Source organism: Benincasa hispida, chromosome 2 (genome assembly GCF_027475165.1).
Source record: "Benincasa hispida cultivar pf3 chromosome 2, pf3_genome.v1.1, whole genome shotgun sequence".
NCBI classification, from domain to species: Eukaryota; Viridiplantae; Streptophyta; class Magnoliopsida; order Cucurbitales; family Cucurbitaceae; genus Benincasa; species Benincasa hispida.
The window spans coordinates 48433134-48450440 of NC_143479.1; the positions used below are offsets into that span (position 1 = coordinate 48433134).

The following is a 17307-nucleotide window of genomic DNA, read 5'->3' on the forward strand; positions in this document are numbered from 1 at the left end:
AGCTACCTGCTTATTTATCTAACCAGATTTTCATATTCAATTTCCAGCTTAAATAACTTAAATTACAAACATTATCTCATGAAATTTTCTTCTAAGAACTTGTTCTTAAACATCTTATCTTTCTTACCTTAAAATTTCAGCCTCTGATTCTTCCTAATGGACTTGGAATTTTAAAATTCTTCCAACTTGCCTGAGTAACCCGATAGCCTTGAGTACTTGGGAAATTCTTCAGCTTTCAGCTCAAATCCACGAGAATTTTCTTCCAGAAACCCCAGTTCAACTTCAGCACAAATCAAGCTTCAGTTTGGCAGAAACTCTGTTCCTTTGGCACGAGTAAAATGCGCAAACAGAGCTCTACATACCAAACTTCATTTTTACATTAGAGGTTGCATGATTAGACTGTTCATTAGCATGACAATTGGCCCACCAATACTTGTTTAAGGCCACTAATCAAGCCACTTAGCCCACTAACTGGGTAATTAAGTTGGGTGCTTCAGATTTTCATCAACGCATAGACTTGCATCCACGAAGCTTCTCTTCTCGATCGACGCATCCTAACTAGTACTACACTCCCTCGGTCATCGAATCTCTAACCAACATACATCTCACCTAGTCTTAGGTGCCTGTGCCTAAACCTACCGCGCGTCAATACCTTGAGTAACCTCTAAGCACCCCTCAACACCCAGAGCATCGTCACATACAACTTGGTTAACTAAGTGCCCTAACTTCCAAGCATTCCAGTCAATGCACTCCTTGTGGTCACCTAGCCCTTGCCTTGAGCCACACCCACTTGGCCACACCTACGAACCTCTTTAGCACCACTCAGTGTCCATCATGCGCTCACTCAGGCAAGCTCAGTTGCTCGCATTCCTCTTACTCTGCCCTCACTAACCTCCTTGTGAGGTCAGATCGTCTTTTGGTAGCCTTGGCCAAGTCTTTCCTTGCTAGGCACACTAACCTCGATATATATATAGCCATCATTGCATGCCTCATGCCTTGTCTATCCAACTTCCTCCCCTTAACCCATGGACACATAGCATGGTCGGGTTTCTATTTTCAAACTCACCAATTTCTTTCTAAGTGTTAACCTTCTAACTCATCTGAAAGCCTCATTACCTTCATTAGGAAGTTTTCCTCCAATTTGAAGCCTATCTCCATGCCTAGCTTCATTCTCCTAAGACCTCACTAAGTGTGGGTTGCTCCTTACATCACCCGAGAGTATCCTTCCTCCATACTAAGAAAATTTTCTTTCTCTCAAGTCCCTTTATGCTTTCACACACTAACAACATGACATGCAAATAAGTTAACCAATATAAGCATCACACAATAACTATAAATACTTAGGAAATAGTTAACAGGGTTTGCGATACCATAACTATGAACACTTAGTAAGAATCAGTTTGGGGGTTTACATGGACTTTGTGATTAGGGTTGGAAAAAATATCTATAGGTTTGGGTCCCCGTGGGTACCTTCCTTGATTAGGATGGAGAATCCTCGGTTTAACCAGGGATAGGATCAAATTAAGATCCCCATGTGTACCTTTCCCGATCAGGACGGAGAATCCGAAGTTTGACTGAGGATAAGATCAAATCAGAGACATAAATTGGGTCCCTAAATCAGGGATGATATTCCTACCCCGTCTCCTACCTCGAGTGTGTATGTGTGTACATGTGCATGTATGTGTACATACACATGCATGTGCGTGTGTGTGGCAGTGTGTGTGTGTGGCAGTATGTGTGCGTGCATGTGCATGTGAGTGTGCGCATGAGTGTGTGTGTTTGTGCGAGTGTGCGTGTGTGTGCATGTGTATGTGTGTGCACATGCGTTCGTGCATGTGAGGTGCTCTATATAGAAGTAGTGAATCAGTTCCGCATTAGTGTCATATTTTCAAGATGTGTTTTGAATGTTTAAGACAGAACCATTTAGTTTAGTAATTTGACATTTCAACGTTATAGTGTTCTTAACGTTTTCGAGGGATCCCAAACTAATTTATTTTAATGATGATTTATTTATTTATAGAAGATTTATTTATTTCGTGCATGGTAGTAATGACCTAGTTCTCAAAAAGTCGACCCCGTGTATGTGTGTTTATTTATATTTATATATAAAAGAGTAGCTTAAATCTATTGTTTCTTTATTTTTTAAACTTTTTTTTTTAATTCCATTCCATAATATAATTAACTTAAAGTTTTTATTAAATCTATAATAAAAAAAGCTAAAATATTTTTTATTATTGATTTAAATAATTAAAACAATAATAACAAACATTGTTAATATTAACTCATATTTAATAATGATAAATTTGAATTTATTTAAAAAGAATGAAATGTTTATTTAATAATTTAAATATTATTAAAAAAATTCATATTAATTATTTTTTTTTCAGAATTGGACATTGATATTTCTATTAAAAAAAATCTTCTGCATTTTTATCAACATTGTAATTGACAACTTGGACTAATGTAAACCAAAAAAAAAAACAAATATTTCATTTGTAGTAAGTGATAATTATTTAAACAGTATTAAAGTCATTTCAAAAGATGTGGTTGAAATAAGAAACAAAAAAATATATCTGTCTCTGAAAATCAAAATTAAAACACACTTTTTAACGGTGTCAAGGCCACACATATTTTTGTGGTTGAAATGCAACCTCTTTTTTCACCATATATTTGTTAGGTACCATCAAGAAGTGAATTTTAAATCTTATAATTAGTCTTTTAGGCACTATTTAGTTCATATTTAGTCAGATTTCATCAAACTACAAAACCTATTTATGAAGTTATCAAACCATAAGAACTAAATTTTAATTTTTAAAATAATAGGGATTAAGTTTTAACTTTTTCCAGATCATATGGACTAATTTGTAATTTAACACTCTTTAATATAAAATATTTTTTAAATCACCGATTGATCCAAAAGCTTAAATTTATGGATGAAGATAAATTTTATATCATATCATCTAACACTCTCCCTCACTTGTGAGTTTGAATGATGAAGAAGATCCAATAAGTGGAAATCAATATTAATTGGAGAGGAACGATATTATAAGAAGAATGCAGGACTACCTGATAATAAAAATCATTATTATTAAAATGGAATGAAATTAAAGTTTTATGAGAGAATAGGTATGAAAAATATATGAATATGAAAGGATGAGTTTGAGAATTTAGACTTTGATAGATTTTTAGAAAAGTTGAATAAAAAATATGGTATCTATTTGCATTGTTCATGTAAGAATAAAATAACAAGTGGTTCTTGATAAGAATAAAATAACAAGTGGTTCTTGATACATAAATAAATAATTAGTGGGGTAATTTGGTAGAAATATTTATAAAATATAGCAAAATGTTACTGTCTAATACAAATATAGTAACCGATAGATATCTATAAGTGTTTATCAATATCTATTACAAGTGATATTTTGTCATATTTATAAATAAGTTGATCCACGAACAAATACATATAAAAGAATATTTGTCGTATTCATGTTCTCTTATAAATGATTACGCTTACAGACCTAACCTCTAATGGGTCTCATTTATTTTTAATCAGATGCAAAATTGTACCTGAAAAGTTATATTTGACAATATTAATAATCCATCCATTTAAAATGTGCAAAATTGTGTGCTCAAATTATAAGAATGTGTATTGCATCCAAAGTAATGTGAGTCACAAGATATGCGTCTATCTACCGCACATTTACAATATTTCAAAATTGTATCTAGAAAAAAACGGGGGAAAAAAATTAAGTTAGCGACCCACGTATGTGTGGTTTGAATCTCTTCGTTCCTTATTTTACTAAAAAAGAAAAAATCTAATTAATAAATTATGATTTAAAGTTTTTTTTTTTTTTTTTAATTGTTAAGATGACTCAATCAATTTACAACGAGTGGCATGTTTCTAGGTTTCAAATATTTATTTAAGAAAAAGGGGACAGTTGCAAATATAGATATTAGTTCCAAAGTATTAGTAGATATAACATAATGTAAAAAAAATTGCAAATATGACCAAATTTAAATAATCTATTAGTGATAAACAATATTATTGGTAGAAGTCTATTAGTGATAGACCATATCACTGGAAAGAGTCTATCAATGATAGAAGTCTATTGCTGATAGACTTGAGGGTATATCAACAATATAAGTCTAGATTTGTCTATACTTGCAATTTTTTATAAATGATGTTATACACTCTAAAATGCTACAAATTGCAATTACCCTAAAAAAAAGTTGCTAGAGATGATATAATATTAAATTTATCTTCAATCATCAACTAAGCTTTTTTTTTTTTTTTCTTTTTTTTTTGTTAATCGGTAATTTGATATAGTACTAAAGTAGATTGTCGTACCATCTTATTTTCGTCAATATGAGTGTTCGCTTTTGAAAAACACGTTTCCTTATTACAATTAACCTATTTAGTTTTTATATTATGTTTGGTATGGAGAGAAATCTTTTTGAAAATTCCTTTGTTTTAAAAATTATAAGAAGAAAATTTTCAAAATCAAGCTTAGATATTTCAAAATATTAATCTCTTTCATGGTACCCAAAATAACAAACTTCCTCTTTTCAAGAGAATATCTATTTGTTTTTTCTTTTGTCAAAAAATCTCTCTTATTCATCTTTGGTTGGAAACGGCTCTCTCGAGAGACAAAAGAGGATAACAAACGAGGGAATTGTGATCGTAAGCGTTTTAACAGCAAAAAGGGGTTGGAATGGTACTAATGGGCTTTAATACTTGGTTAGAAATAATAATCCAAGAAACTTAGTATTACAAATAATATTATTGGTTCTTTCAAATAATAATAATAAGCCCAAATTGAGAGTGTAGTTTAATTCACTTTCCATTTGCGTTAGTATCAGTAAAAAAAGAGGTATGCAATTTAAATCCTCTCACTTCGTATTAGTGTATTAAAAAAAAATATCATTACTATTTATTATTATTACGAGAATAGGACAATTGTTAGTTTGATATGTTATATTGCTAACTTTCAATTTTTGTATCTAACAAGTCTTTATTATAGTTCAAACTTTTAACAAATTAACTACTTTATTAGATATAAAATTGAATTTTATTTATCCATCTAGTGGCTTTGTTGAATAGCTAAAGATTCATCTATATTAACACAAAATAAAAAATTCAAAAACTCAATCAATTTTTGTTATTAGAAGATTTTTAGATTCTCTATCATAAACTCTTTATTGTTATATTTTTAATTCATTCAGATAAATTAATACCAATGAAAATAGTTATCGTCTAACTATATATATATATATATACACATCATATCCCCTCAAGGATGTAACTACAAAACATTCCACTACTACACATAGAGAGAGTGAGTGAGAGATAGTCATGGAAGCTGCTTTCTTATTCATTAGTCAATTGGCACACCAACATTCCCCAATAGCCATAACCAAAACCTTCATTGTGTTTGTATTTATGGCTTTCACTTCCGTTTTGTTTTCCCATTTTTATAATCGTAGAAGAAAACTTTCAGTTCAACAAGCACCTCTCCCACCAGGTCCAAAGCCATGGCCACTAGTGGGGTGCCTCCCAACAATATTAACCAACAAATCCCCAACATACCAATGGATTCATTCAGTAATGAAGCAATTCAACACTGAAATTGCTTCCATACGCCTTGGAAATACTTACATAATCCCTGTCACTTCTCCTGAACTCGCTCTTCAATTTCTCAAGACATATGATTCTATCTTTGCATCACGTTCTTCTATTTCCAACACTGTTGATATCTTAAGTCGTGGATATCTCACCACAGCATTTTCGTCTATGGGAAACCAATGGAAGAAGATGAGAAGAATTCTCGCATCAGAAGTACTCAATCCGACGTCGCTTCATCAAATGCTTGGCCAAAGAACTGCCGAAGCCGATAATCTTTTATGCTACATTTTTATACTTACTAGTAAAAATGGAGGAGGTGCAGTGATTAATGTTAGAAGCATAACACAACATTATTGTGGTAACATTATCAGAAGAATGTTATTCAATAGAAGATACTATGGCAAAGGGAGGGAAGATGGAGGGCCAACTTCTGAAGAAGAAGATCATAATGAAGCATTGTTGACCATTCTTAGGCATGTTAATGCATTTTCTATATCAGATTTTGTACCTTGTTTGAAGCCATTTGATTTAGATGGCCATGAGAAAATTATGAAGAAAGCTTTGAATGTCGTCCGAAAGTATGATGAACCCATTATAGACGAAAGAGTGCAGCAATGGAAAGACAAGAAAATAAGAGTGATAGAGGACATTCTTGATATCCTTATTTCACTTAAAGATGACCATGGGAATTCGTTGTTGTCAATTGAAGAGATTAAGGCTCAAATTACGGTAAGCATTCTACAACTTTAGATGATAATAAACATGGATACATTACTCTCATACAAATATATATATACATGCATGTGTGATTAAATGATTATTAAATTCAATCTTTGAACTTTAAAGTTTGTATCCATTTAATCCTTGACCTTTTTAAAAAAAATGTCGGTTATTTAATATTTGGACTTATTTGACTTTTAAATACATGGATCCTACTGGACAAGTTAAATGACCTTTTAAATATTTTTATTGTTCAAAGTTCTTTTAGTTAGAAAATTAAAAGTTGATGAAATTATTAAATTGATTATTAAACACTTTTTAAAGTTTAGAGACCGGTACTAATGTGAACTCTTTCCAACCTTAATAATAGGAGTTACAAATTGCAACAATAGATAATCCATCAAATGCAGTGGAATGGGCAATGGCAGAATTAATCAATCAACCAGAAATTCTCAAGAAAGCTGTTGAAGAATTGGATGAAGTAGTTGGGAGAGAAAGGCTAGTTGAAGAATCTGATATCCCAAAACTCAAGTATCTCACAGCTTGTATTAGAGAATCTTTTCGACTTCATCCATTTTCACCTTTCAATATTCCTCATGTCTCAAACTCTGACATCATTGTGAATGGTTACTTAATTCCCAAAGGCAGTGAAGTGTTGCTGAGTCGAATAGGTCTTGGCCGAAACCCAAGAATCTGGGAGGATCCAATGAGATTTAATCCAGAACGTCATCTAAAAGATGATACAATGACAGAATTGGGAATATCAGAACCAAGTCTACGATTCATCACATTCACTAGAGGGAGGAGAGGGTGCGTTGGTAGCTCACTTGGCACCAACATTACCATGATGCTATTTGCTAGACTTTTACAAGGCTTTTCTTGGAGCTTACCACCAGGAATCACAAAAATGGACTTCTCTGAAACCGATCACCAACTCTCTGTCCCAACCCCATTACAGCTACACGCACAGCCACGTCTATCTCATAGTATGTACCCTAACCTTATTGATCATGAACCAAGACCTACCTAAAACTAGTCTTAGAATAAAAGTACGTAGTTATTGTCCTTTCAGCTGCCATATATATGCTTTGTGTGCTGTTTCTATGTAAACAACAATAATAGTTTATGTAATAGTCATGTGTTTCTATGTATTCTTCCTCACTTATTTGTTAAGATAAATTATATATGGCTGTGGGCAATATAACAGTAAATAACTTGTGTGTTCGGGCGAGATAAATTACATTCTAAAGATAATATTGTCAAATTGAGTTTAGTTCATTGATAATTTAGTATTACAACTTTTCTTATAAGTCAAAGGTTCGATCCCATATCACTATGATTGTTATATTGAATGTTGAGGTGAGCAAAAAATACTAATACCAAAAAAATTGAAGAGAGATAAAATAGTGTAACTACGGATGGTATGTTTAGATATAATTGTGTATATATATTAAAAATGGATTTTTTTTTTTTTTTTTTTGAAATTTAGGCTAGAATGGATGGATGTTTTTTTTTTTTTTCCAATTTACATTTAAATGATTTTATTACCATCCCAAAAATTGAATTAAAAACCTGAAAAACAAAGTTTTAAAAAATATTAATACATTCTTAATAGTTTGAGAATGATTCATTTACATTCTCTAATCCACTATGAACAGAGTTCTAACAGCTGTGCTTAGTTGTAATTAGTTGTAATGAGGCTACGTTTACACATCAGTAATCAAAATTTATCGAATCATAATGGATCTCATTCATGTCTCATTTATAATGGGCCTCAATTCTACAGGGAATTGAATTTTATTGAGTCTATTTACATAGACAATCTGCGATCGTAATTTGATTTCCATTAAGGTCTGTTTATTTTAACACTGCTAATAGAATGGGTGTTTTGCTTTGATCACTATAATGCCCTCGTGTTATATTAAAAAGAGTATCAACCTTTCAAACGTTTCTGGTTTCAAAATTTTGAACCTTCGACCATTTTGGACATTTAAGCATTTTGCTCATTTGATTTTCTTACTCAAACACCCTTTGTTGGTTGTCTGTTTCATACTTGTAAGTTTAATATTTGGGTTTTTGATTATCTGTTCAGTTGTTCCTCCCATTCATTGCTAGTTTGCTCTATGGATTAGTTATTGTGTTGGTATTATTGCTTTGCATAGATTTAATATCGTATACAATATCAATTTTCAAACAATATAGGTACAATATCGATATTGATATCAGTTTCACATCGATCTTTATCGACACTACCTGATTCAAAATATTAGAAATTATACCGATATCATTCATATTTAGATAAATATATCATTATCATCGATATCCTTAATTGGTACTGATTAGGTATATAATTGGTTTGTGGAATTTGTTGCCTAATTCCAAACAAAATAATTTAAACCGTACCAAAGAATTTCTCAGTCAAACAGTTTACAACCCGAGGTAACCGAATGAGGGGGGTTGAAATAAATTCAAATGGATAGCCTAGGCTGTTGAGTTACCAAAATTGCAACTTGATCATGGATTCATCAAATTAGTTCTATGTTTTCTAGCTTAGCCACCTCATCTAGAAAAGCTTGGTGAGGGTCCAAATTATCAAATTAACCAAATTATTTAGATGCAATGCGCATCCAAACTAATTTAGCTAATCACATTAAGAATGACGATATCGCTTAGTCGAATATCCAATTGAAAATGCCAAACTAAACATTTTCAATTTAATTCTTCCTTAGGTTAATTAGACAATATTCATTGGGATGAATTTACAACTTACAAGCTAATTTATCCGATTACTATACCGGATTAACATATAACTGAATGTCACATATTGCAAAGTAAATCATAGTGATTGATTACACAACGTTAGCAGAAATATAATCAATAATCATTTATAATCAGAAAAGAAGTTGTCAACAATATAGAAAATTACATAAAACTAGATCAAAATCTCACAAGGTGTGTAAGCATGGGAAAGTCTACTCAATGCCTAAGCTAGAAACCGTCAACTTAGCCCACAATCGACATGTTGATCAAAGGAGAAGAGTTTCAATACATGCACTACCCAAAAAGTGGGAAAAAAAAGACAGAGAGAGAGAGAAAATGGTGAAAAACAGAATATATTATTTATAAAAATCGAGATAGCGCCACGGTGAAGGAATGAAATTCTATAGCAGAAGTGAGTGAACGCACGTGCCATTTTTATTCATTTTGAAGGGAAAAATAGAGAAAACATACAACATATACACAAGATAAACATATATACATACAACATGCTTTAAAGGGAAAGAGAGGAATATTCAATGTAGTCCTCCTCCTTTTACAAACTCACAAATAATGGAACATCTTCCCGAAGTCAAGAACAAACAAAAACCCATAGCAAGACACCATCACTTGATTTTCTTGCTATTCTTCGGACAAGAATCATAGATTGTTGGATCCTTAATTTGGTAGGGAGAGTTTTTGTGAGAGAGTTTTTTTGTGTGCGAGAGAAGGAAGAAACTTTTTTTGTTTATGTAGAGAGACACTCTTTCTCTTTTTGTGATTGTACTAGTGAATCAATAACCAAAAAAAAAAAAAAAAAATCCTTCTCTTTTCATGATTGAAGATGAAATGGTTGAAGAGGAAGTTATAACTCCCATCCACACATCAGAAATAACTCCCAACAAAATTATTTCTTTAAATTCAAATTTAATTTAAATAATCTATATATTAAACCAAATTTACTTTATATAATTAAATAAATATTAACGAATTGATAATTGAGCAATTAATAAATTAAATATCATATATTTAATTTAATTTGAATCATATTCAAATAACAACCTCTCACATAAACTAGTTTTAATATAAATCTCATTCATATTAATTATAATCTATAATTCGAAATCTTATTCTTATTAATTATAACCTATAGTATTATATGAATCTTTTTCATATAATTAATATATGAATCTTATTTAAATATTTATCTCCCACATATTATAAAGTATTATTTGAATCTTATTCAAAATCAACTTTATATTACAATGCATTTATATACATTATATTAATTGTTTCTTATATAGTTAAATCCCTTATTTAATTTGAACAACTCAGATTAAGCCCAAATTAATTGATTCTTGTTTTACCTTAGTGAGCTAGCAAAGGAATCTTATGGCCTACAGTTAGAAGCTCGAATGAACGAAATTAATAATTAAACTCTTTAATTAAATTAATCAACATTTATTAATTGCAGGTCACTTAACTCAAGACCCACAACTACACTCTTCGCCCTGTAGATATATTTCTATGTCCATGGATATAACCAATCAACAGTAAGTCGACCTTTCACGAATCTCTTTTAATTAGATTACCATTTTACCCCTGTAATTACATCTAATTCCTTAAGTAACACTGATCCCTCTAATGAAAAACAATTTATAGTCCAACTATAAACTAACCTCTCTCTGGCCAGTGAGAGGAGCGAACTCCATCTTATGTAGCTATGTTCCTAGCTCCCTGCTTAGTCAAATCTCCAAAATGGTAGGCTTATTGAGTCGATGAACCCTGCCACTCTCATCTATATAGATAAAAGGATTGTATGTACTCGCTAAGTTTTAAAGATATACGTTGTAATAGTTATCATATTGAGATTGATAAAAAGAATAAGATAGAGTATCTTTATAACATATCAACTGTCTCAAAGGAAAAAAGTAAACTGGAAAAGTTGTCTACTTTATCTTCTGGATTGTATTATACTCATATACGAATAATTGAAACATATGCAACAATGAAATATAAGTTAATGAATCCAAATATATTTACTATATGGCATGATAGATAAGGTCATCTAGGGTCTATAATGATGAGAAAAATTATTGAGAATTCAAATGGACGCCCATTGAAGACCTAGAAGATTCTTCAATCTAATGAATTGTCATGTGATGCTTGCTCTCGAGGCAAATTAATCATTAGACCATCACAAGCTAAAGTGGGAACTAAATCACATGCATTTTTAAAACGAATTCATGTTGATACATATGGACCTATTAACCCACCAAGTGGACCATTTAGATATTTGTGGTATTAATAGATGCATCTGCTAGATGGTTACACGTGTGCTTATTATAAAGCCGAAATCTAGCATTTGCAAAATTACTTGCTGAAATAGTTAAATTAAGAGATTAATTTCCTGATTATACAATTAAGACCATTTGTCTTGATAAAACTGGTGAACATGCCAAGCTTTCAATAATTATTGTATGTCAATTGGGATAAGTGTTGAACATGTAGCTCATGTTCATGCACAAAATGGTTTTGTAGAATTATTTATAAAACGTTTGCAATTAATTGCTAGACCATTGCTTATGAGAGCAAAGCTTCCTACATCTGTATGGGGTCATGTTATTTTTCATGTTGTATCACTTGTACGTATTAGGCCAGTAGCTTATCGTAAGCACTCACCATTACAATTAGCTTATGACCATTAGCCCAATAATTCCCAATTGCTATACCACAATGTACTAAGGTTGGTCCCCAAAGGAGGTTCGAAATATATGTTGATATGATTGCCCATCAATTATTAAATATCTTGAACCCTTGATGGATGATTTATTTACTGCATAATTTGTTGATTGTCATTTTAATGATACAAAATTTCCAACATTAAGGGGAGGAATTATGAAGTGGGAAAAAGAAATTACATAGAATGCATCGTTATTGTCTCATTTAGATCCTCATACAAATCAAAGTGAACTTGAAGTTTAGAAGATAATTCATTTGCAAAATATAGCAAATCAGTTACTAAATGCATTTGTAGATACAAAGAAAGTAACTAAGTCACATATACTAACTACAAGTATTCTATCGAAAATTGATGTCCCAACACAGCAAGTTGTCACTAATGAGTTTGAAATGTGTCAGGAACATGGTAGACCACTAGGTTCCTAAGATAAAAATCCTCGAAAAAGAAAAATAGTCAATAATAAAAAAGACTTAGTTGAGGATGTAAATATCCATGAAGAAATCCTGGACATGACTAGTAGTTGATTAGTTAAGAAGGTGAAATATCTAAAGATAATAATGAGATTTCAATAAACTATATCATGATAGGGAAAAGATGGAACCGAACTAATATAGTTATTGACAACATTTTTGCATATAATGTTGCTCTTGATGTTATATCTGAAAATGAGGATTCTGAACCAAAATCTGTTGAAGAATGGCAACATAGAAAAGATTGGCTTCAGTAGAAAAAAACAATCGAGGCAAAATTAAACTCACTTTCAAAACATGAGATTTTTGGACCAATAGCATGAACACTAGAAGGTGTTAAACCTGTGGGATACAAACAGATATTTGTGAGAAAAAGAAATGAAAATAATAAGGTCACAAGATGTAAAGCAAGACTAGTTGCACGAGGTTTTTCACAAAGATCTGACATTAATTCGTTTGATTGTGTATGAAAGTCTGTATATGCATCTTATGGATGTAGTCATAGCATATTTATATAGATCTCATGATAATAATATGTACATGAGAATCTAAAAAAGATTTAAGGTACCTGAAACATATAAATAAAATTCTCGAGAATTGTATTAAACAAATTTATAGATATCACTATATGGATTGAAATAATTGCCTGCATGGATATTTGTTGAAAGAAGGTTATTAAAATAATCCAATATATACATGTTTTTATAAAGAAATCACAACCAGGATTTGCTATTATAATTGTATATGTTGATCATTTAAATATAATTGGAATTCTTGAAGAGTTTTTAAAGGCAATAGAATATCATAAGAAAGAATTTGAGATGAAAAACATTGAAAAAAAAAAAATTCCTTCATTTGAAAATTGAGCATTTTTCAGATGGGATATTTGTTCATCAATCAACTTATATAGGAAATTTTTTTAAAAGGTTTTATATGGACATAGCACATTGATTCAACATTCCAGTTGAAGTTTATTCACTTGATGTGAAAAAAGATATATTTCGACCTCGAGATGATAATGAAGAAATACTTCGTCCTGAAGTATCATATCTTAATGAAATTGATGCATTATGTATGTTGCTAATAATATTATACCAGATATTACATTTTCAGCAATTTTATTAGCTAGATGTAGTTCTTCTCCAACAAAAAGACGTTGAAATGAAATTAAGCATATACTCCGTATCCCCTGAGGAATGATCAATATAGGTTTGTTTTATTCAAATAAATCAAATTTTGATCTAATTGGTCATATAGATTCTAGATATTTATCTGATCCACACAAAGCTATATCTCAAACAGGTTATCTATTCACAGGTGGAAGAACTGCTATATCATGACGATTAGTAAAACAAACCATAATAGTCACTTCCTCAAATCGTGTTGAAATTCTTGCAATTCACGAGACTAGAAGAGAATGTGTATGGTTAAGATTAATGACTCAATATTCATGGAACATATGACATGTCTTCTAGTAAAATCTTCCAGTGATATTAAACGAAGATAATACAATATGTATAGCCCAAATGAAATGAGTATATATTAAAGGAGATAGAACAAAATATATTTCAAAACATATTTTAACAAAACTTTTCTACACTCATAATCTTGAAGAAAATTGTGACATTACTGTACAACAAATTTGTTTGAAGAATAATCTAACAGGCTTACTTACAAAAGCATTATCAACCACTTAAAGATATCAAGTGATGTATCGGTGAGGAGGAGAAATGTAACGACCCAGATTTGTACACATACAGGAAATTAAATGTCAAATAATAAGCAGGACGAAATTTTATTTAAAGGGGTGGAAATTTAGAAGGAAAAAAAAAATTGGAAATTGGAAATTTATTCATTATCCAAAAGATAATGAATAAGGGAGCGAGAAAGTGGGAGAGAGCGAGAGCCACACCAGCGAGAAAACTGGAGAAAATGAGATTCTGAGAAGAGAGCTGTGCGATCGAAGAAAGAATTGGAGAGCGAGAAACCCAACGAGCGATGCTAGCGAGATTGAGGCTGGCGAGAGTAGAGAGAGCAAGATCCCTGGAGAGAGCGAGATTGAAAGAAAATTGAAGAGAGCGAGAATTGTAGCGAGAAAGTTGGAGAGAGTGAGAGTACAGAGAGCTATTCTTAGTGAGGCAGTAGGAAAGAGCGAGAGCGAGAGCGAAAGCGAGAGCCAGAGTGAGAGCGGGAGCGAGAGTGAGAGCGAGAGCGGGAGCGAGAAAGCTGGAGAGAGCGAGACGAAAGAGAAAATTTGAGAGCGAGAGTGGAGAGAGCGGGATTCCCAGCAAGAAAGCTAGACAGAGTGAATTCCTAGCAAGAAAACTGGAGAGAGCGAGATTTTAAGAGCAAAGTGAGCGAGATTTGGACAGAAGCGCGAATTATGCGTTGAATTTGGCCACGATCTTATAGATTATACATGGAAAAACCCTAAAATTGAATACAAACAAAGAATGATGACGTAAGGGAAAACGTTAGCCAAGATTAGGTGTCTTATTGAGAGGAATCCTTAAACCATAAATAATTTTAAAAAAGCCACCTGTACGATGATTTGTCACACTAAGAAAAGCTAAAAACTACTATAAATAGGACCCATTGTCGAAGATTTAACCCATTCTCAAAAAAATCTCAGTAACAAAGAATCGTGTGAAAAAGTAAGTGTGAGTGAGGAAGTTCTGTGAGATTAAAAGAGAAAAGCTCGGGTAAAATACTGCCCAAATTTCTTCTTTTGATTTAAAAAGGGAAAACTCTGCTGATCAAATCATAAAGAATAATAAGGAATAATTAGATCACAGTCAAGGTAAGTAGTTTACCTCACCCTCTTTTTAAATGTTCTATGGTAGTGTACCTTTATTATATTGCATGGTTATGTTAATTGTTATATTGTATTACATGTTTAGAACACGTTTCTCTACTAGGGACCCTATGCATTATGTTTGTTCACGATTACGTTAAAATCAAGTTTTAATTAGGTGTAAGTTATGCTTCTAGTCTAATCTTATGGTTATGCTAATGGTTGATGTTGGATGCGACTCTGGCCCTACTGACTACATGACCTGCTAATCATCAGATGGGTTAGTTTCCGCTTAAGTCCTTATCTTCCTATCAGGGCGGAGAGATTTATGTTGGAAGCATATCGTTTATGCTAATGGTTGATGTTGGATGCAACTCTGGCCCTATTGACTGCATGACCCGCTAATCATCAGATGGGTTAGTTTTCGCTTAGGTCCTCATCTTTCTATCAGGGCGGAGAGATTTATGTTGGAAGCATAACCGACCACCACATGTTATTATACGTTCTCGGTCCCAATCATATGTTTTCATGACATGTTGCTTGTGATTGTGCATTTGGTCACTACCCTACGTGAGAACTACTTACTGGGTATATTATATACTCATCCTATATTTTTACAGACATTGTAGGTAAGGACACAGCGTAGATGGCAGAGTTAGACGTCGCTCAAATGTCTAATCATCAAACTCACTATTATAGGCACATGCATTTTGTACCACCACGCTAATGTTTTATGGATCCTGGTGTTTTGATAAATAAACTTTTATATAGTTTTTCTATCTAATTAATAAAATTTAGATATGTTCTTTGAAATTTCAACCAAAACTCATCTCATGATAGAAAAGTCTAAATATGCATGTCGTAGCGGTCGGATCATAATGTGTAAGGATCCGGGCGTTTACAAGAAAATATGTTGTATTCTTTTAGAAGTATAAATTATATGAAATATGTAATATTTTTCCTTCACTAGGGTTTTTTTCCTATTGAGTTTTTTCTTAGTAAGGTTTTAATGATATATAGAATGGTTATCTAAGTGGAAGTATTATAAATATCATAATATATGTGTAAAGTAGATACTCATTACTCCATGTGTTGTCCATGTGTCTCAAGATTACATACTATTAGTGTCCATGTAATTCATCTCTTACTTGCCAAATTGCCTATAAATAGTGAAATTTGGTAGATTTTGTAATATGGTGCAAATTGATGAGAACTCCAAATAATTTAAAGCCAACTTCTTCTTTTAATTTTATATTATTAATTTTCTAATTTTAATTAGTTATTTTATATATTTTTTTTAGATGTCCTTTTTCTCCTTTTGCCTAGTTTTTCCACTTAATTTTACAACAATTTTTTCTTTTACTTTTTGTAATTTAAAAACTAAAATATAAACATTTTCGTTTCTAGTTTTAAACAAACCAAAAAAAAAAAAAAAAAAAAAAACACTAAAACTTTATTGGATAACTATTTCTTATTTGATTTTTTTACTTGGATGAATGAGATATAATTTATAGCGAGAGATATTTGGAGATTTGAACATTAAAAAAAAAAAGTTAAAGATATAGAGAGTTAAATGTTTTAAAGAGAGAGAAAAATAATCATAGTAGATTTTGACATGGAAACAAAATTAGATTGAGCTAGCTATGTTAGAGAAAGAATACTAGTTAGACTTTGTAAAAATATTAGTTGGAAAAATAGAAAGAAAAGTTGGATTTAAAAGAGATAAATTTAAGAGAGAAAAAGTTAAATAAAATGGAAAATGTGAGGAGCAAAATATATGTTAGAAAAATAACTATAAATGAGAGAACAATGGCAATTGGTAAATCTAGGGTATTTGGAGAGGTTTGGTTTTAAAGAGAAGATAGAGATGTATTTATTAGAGGGAAAGTCATAGAGATTGTTCTTTGAAATAGATAATTCATAGAGATAATGAAAAAGCATTTGGATCCGTTTGGTAGCCATTTTGTTTTTTGTTTTTTAGTTTTTGAAAATTAAACCTATATCATCTACATTTTTTACCATGATTTGCATCTTTCTTAAATACAATGGTTGAATTCTTAACAAAATTCGAAAAACAAAAACAACATTTTGAAAGCTACTTCTTTTAGTTCTCAAAATTCAGCTTGGTTTTTTAAAAAGTAGATGACAAAGGAAGAAATTTGAAGGTAAAAACTAGTATCCATAGGTTTAATTTTAAAAA

General features: G+C 31.5%; 1 protein-coding gene across 1 annotated transcript; it reads left to right on the top strand.

Moving 5' to 3' along the window:
* The first annotated feature begins 5295 nt into the window (after positions 1 to 5295).
* On the top strand, positions 5296 to 7494 carry LOC120071707 (tryptophan N-monooxygenase CYP79A68-like). Its single transcript, XM_039024087.2, has 2 exons — positions 5296 to 6352; positions 6714 to 7494. Exons 1-2 carry the CDS (start codon positions 5354 to 5356, stop codon positions 7371 to 7373), a joined length of 1659 nt encoding a protein of 552 aa, XP_038880015.1. The 5' UTR covers positions 5296 to 5353; the 3' UTR covers positions 7374 to 7494.
* Positions 7495 to 17307: the final 9813 nt, after the last annotated feature.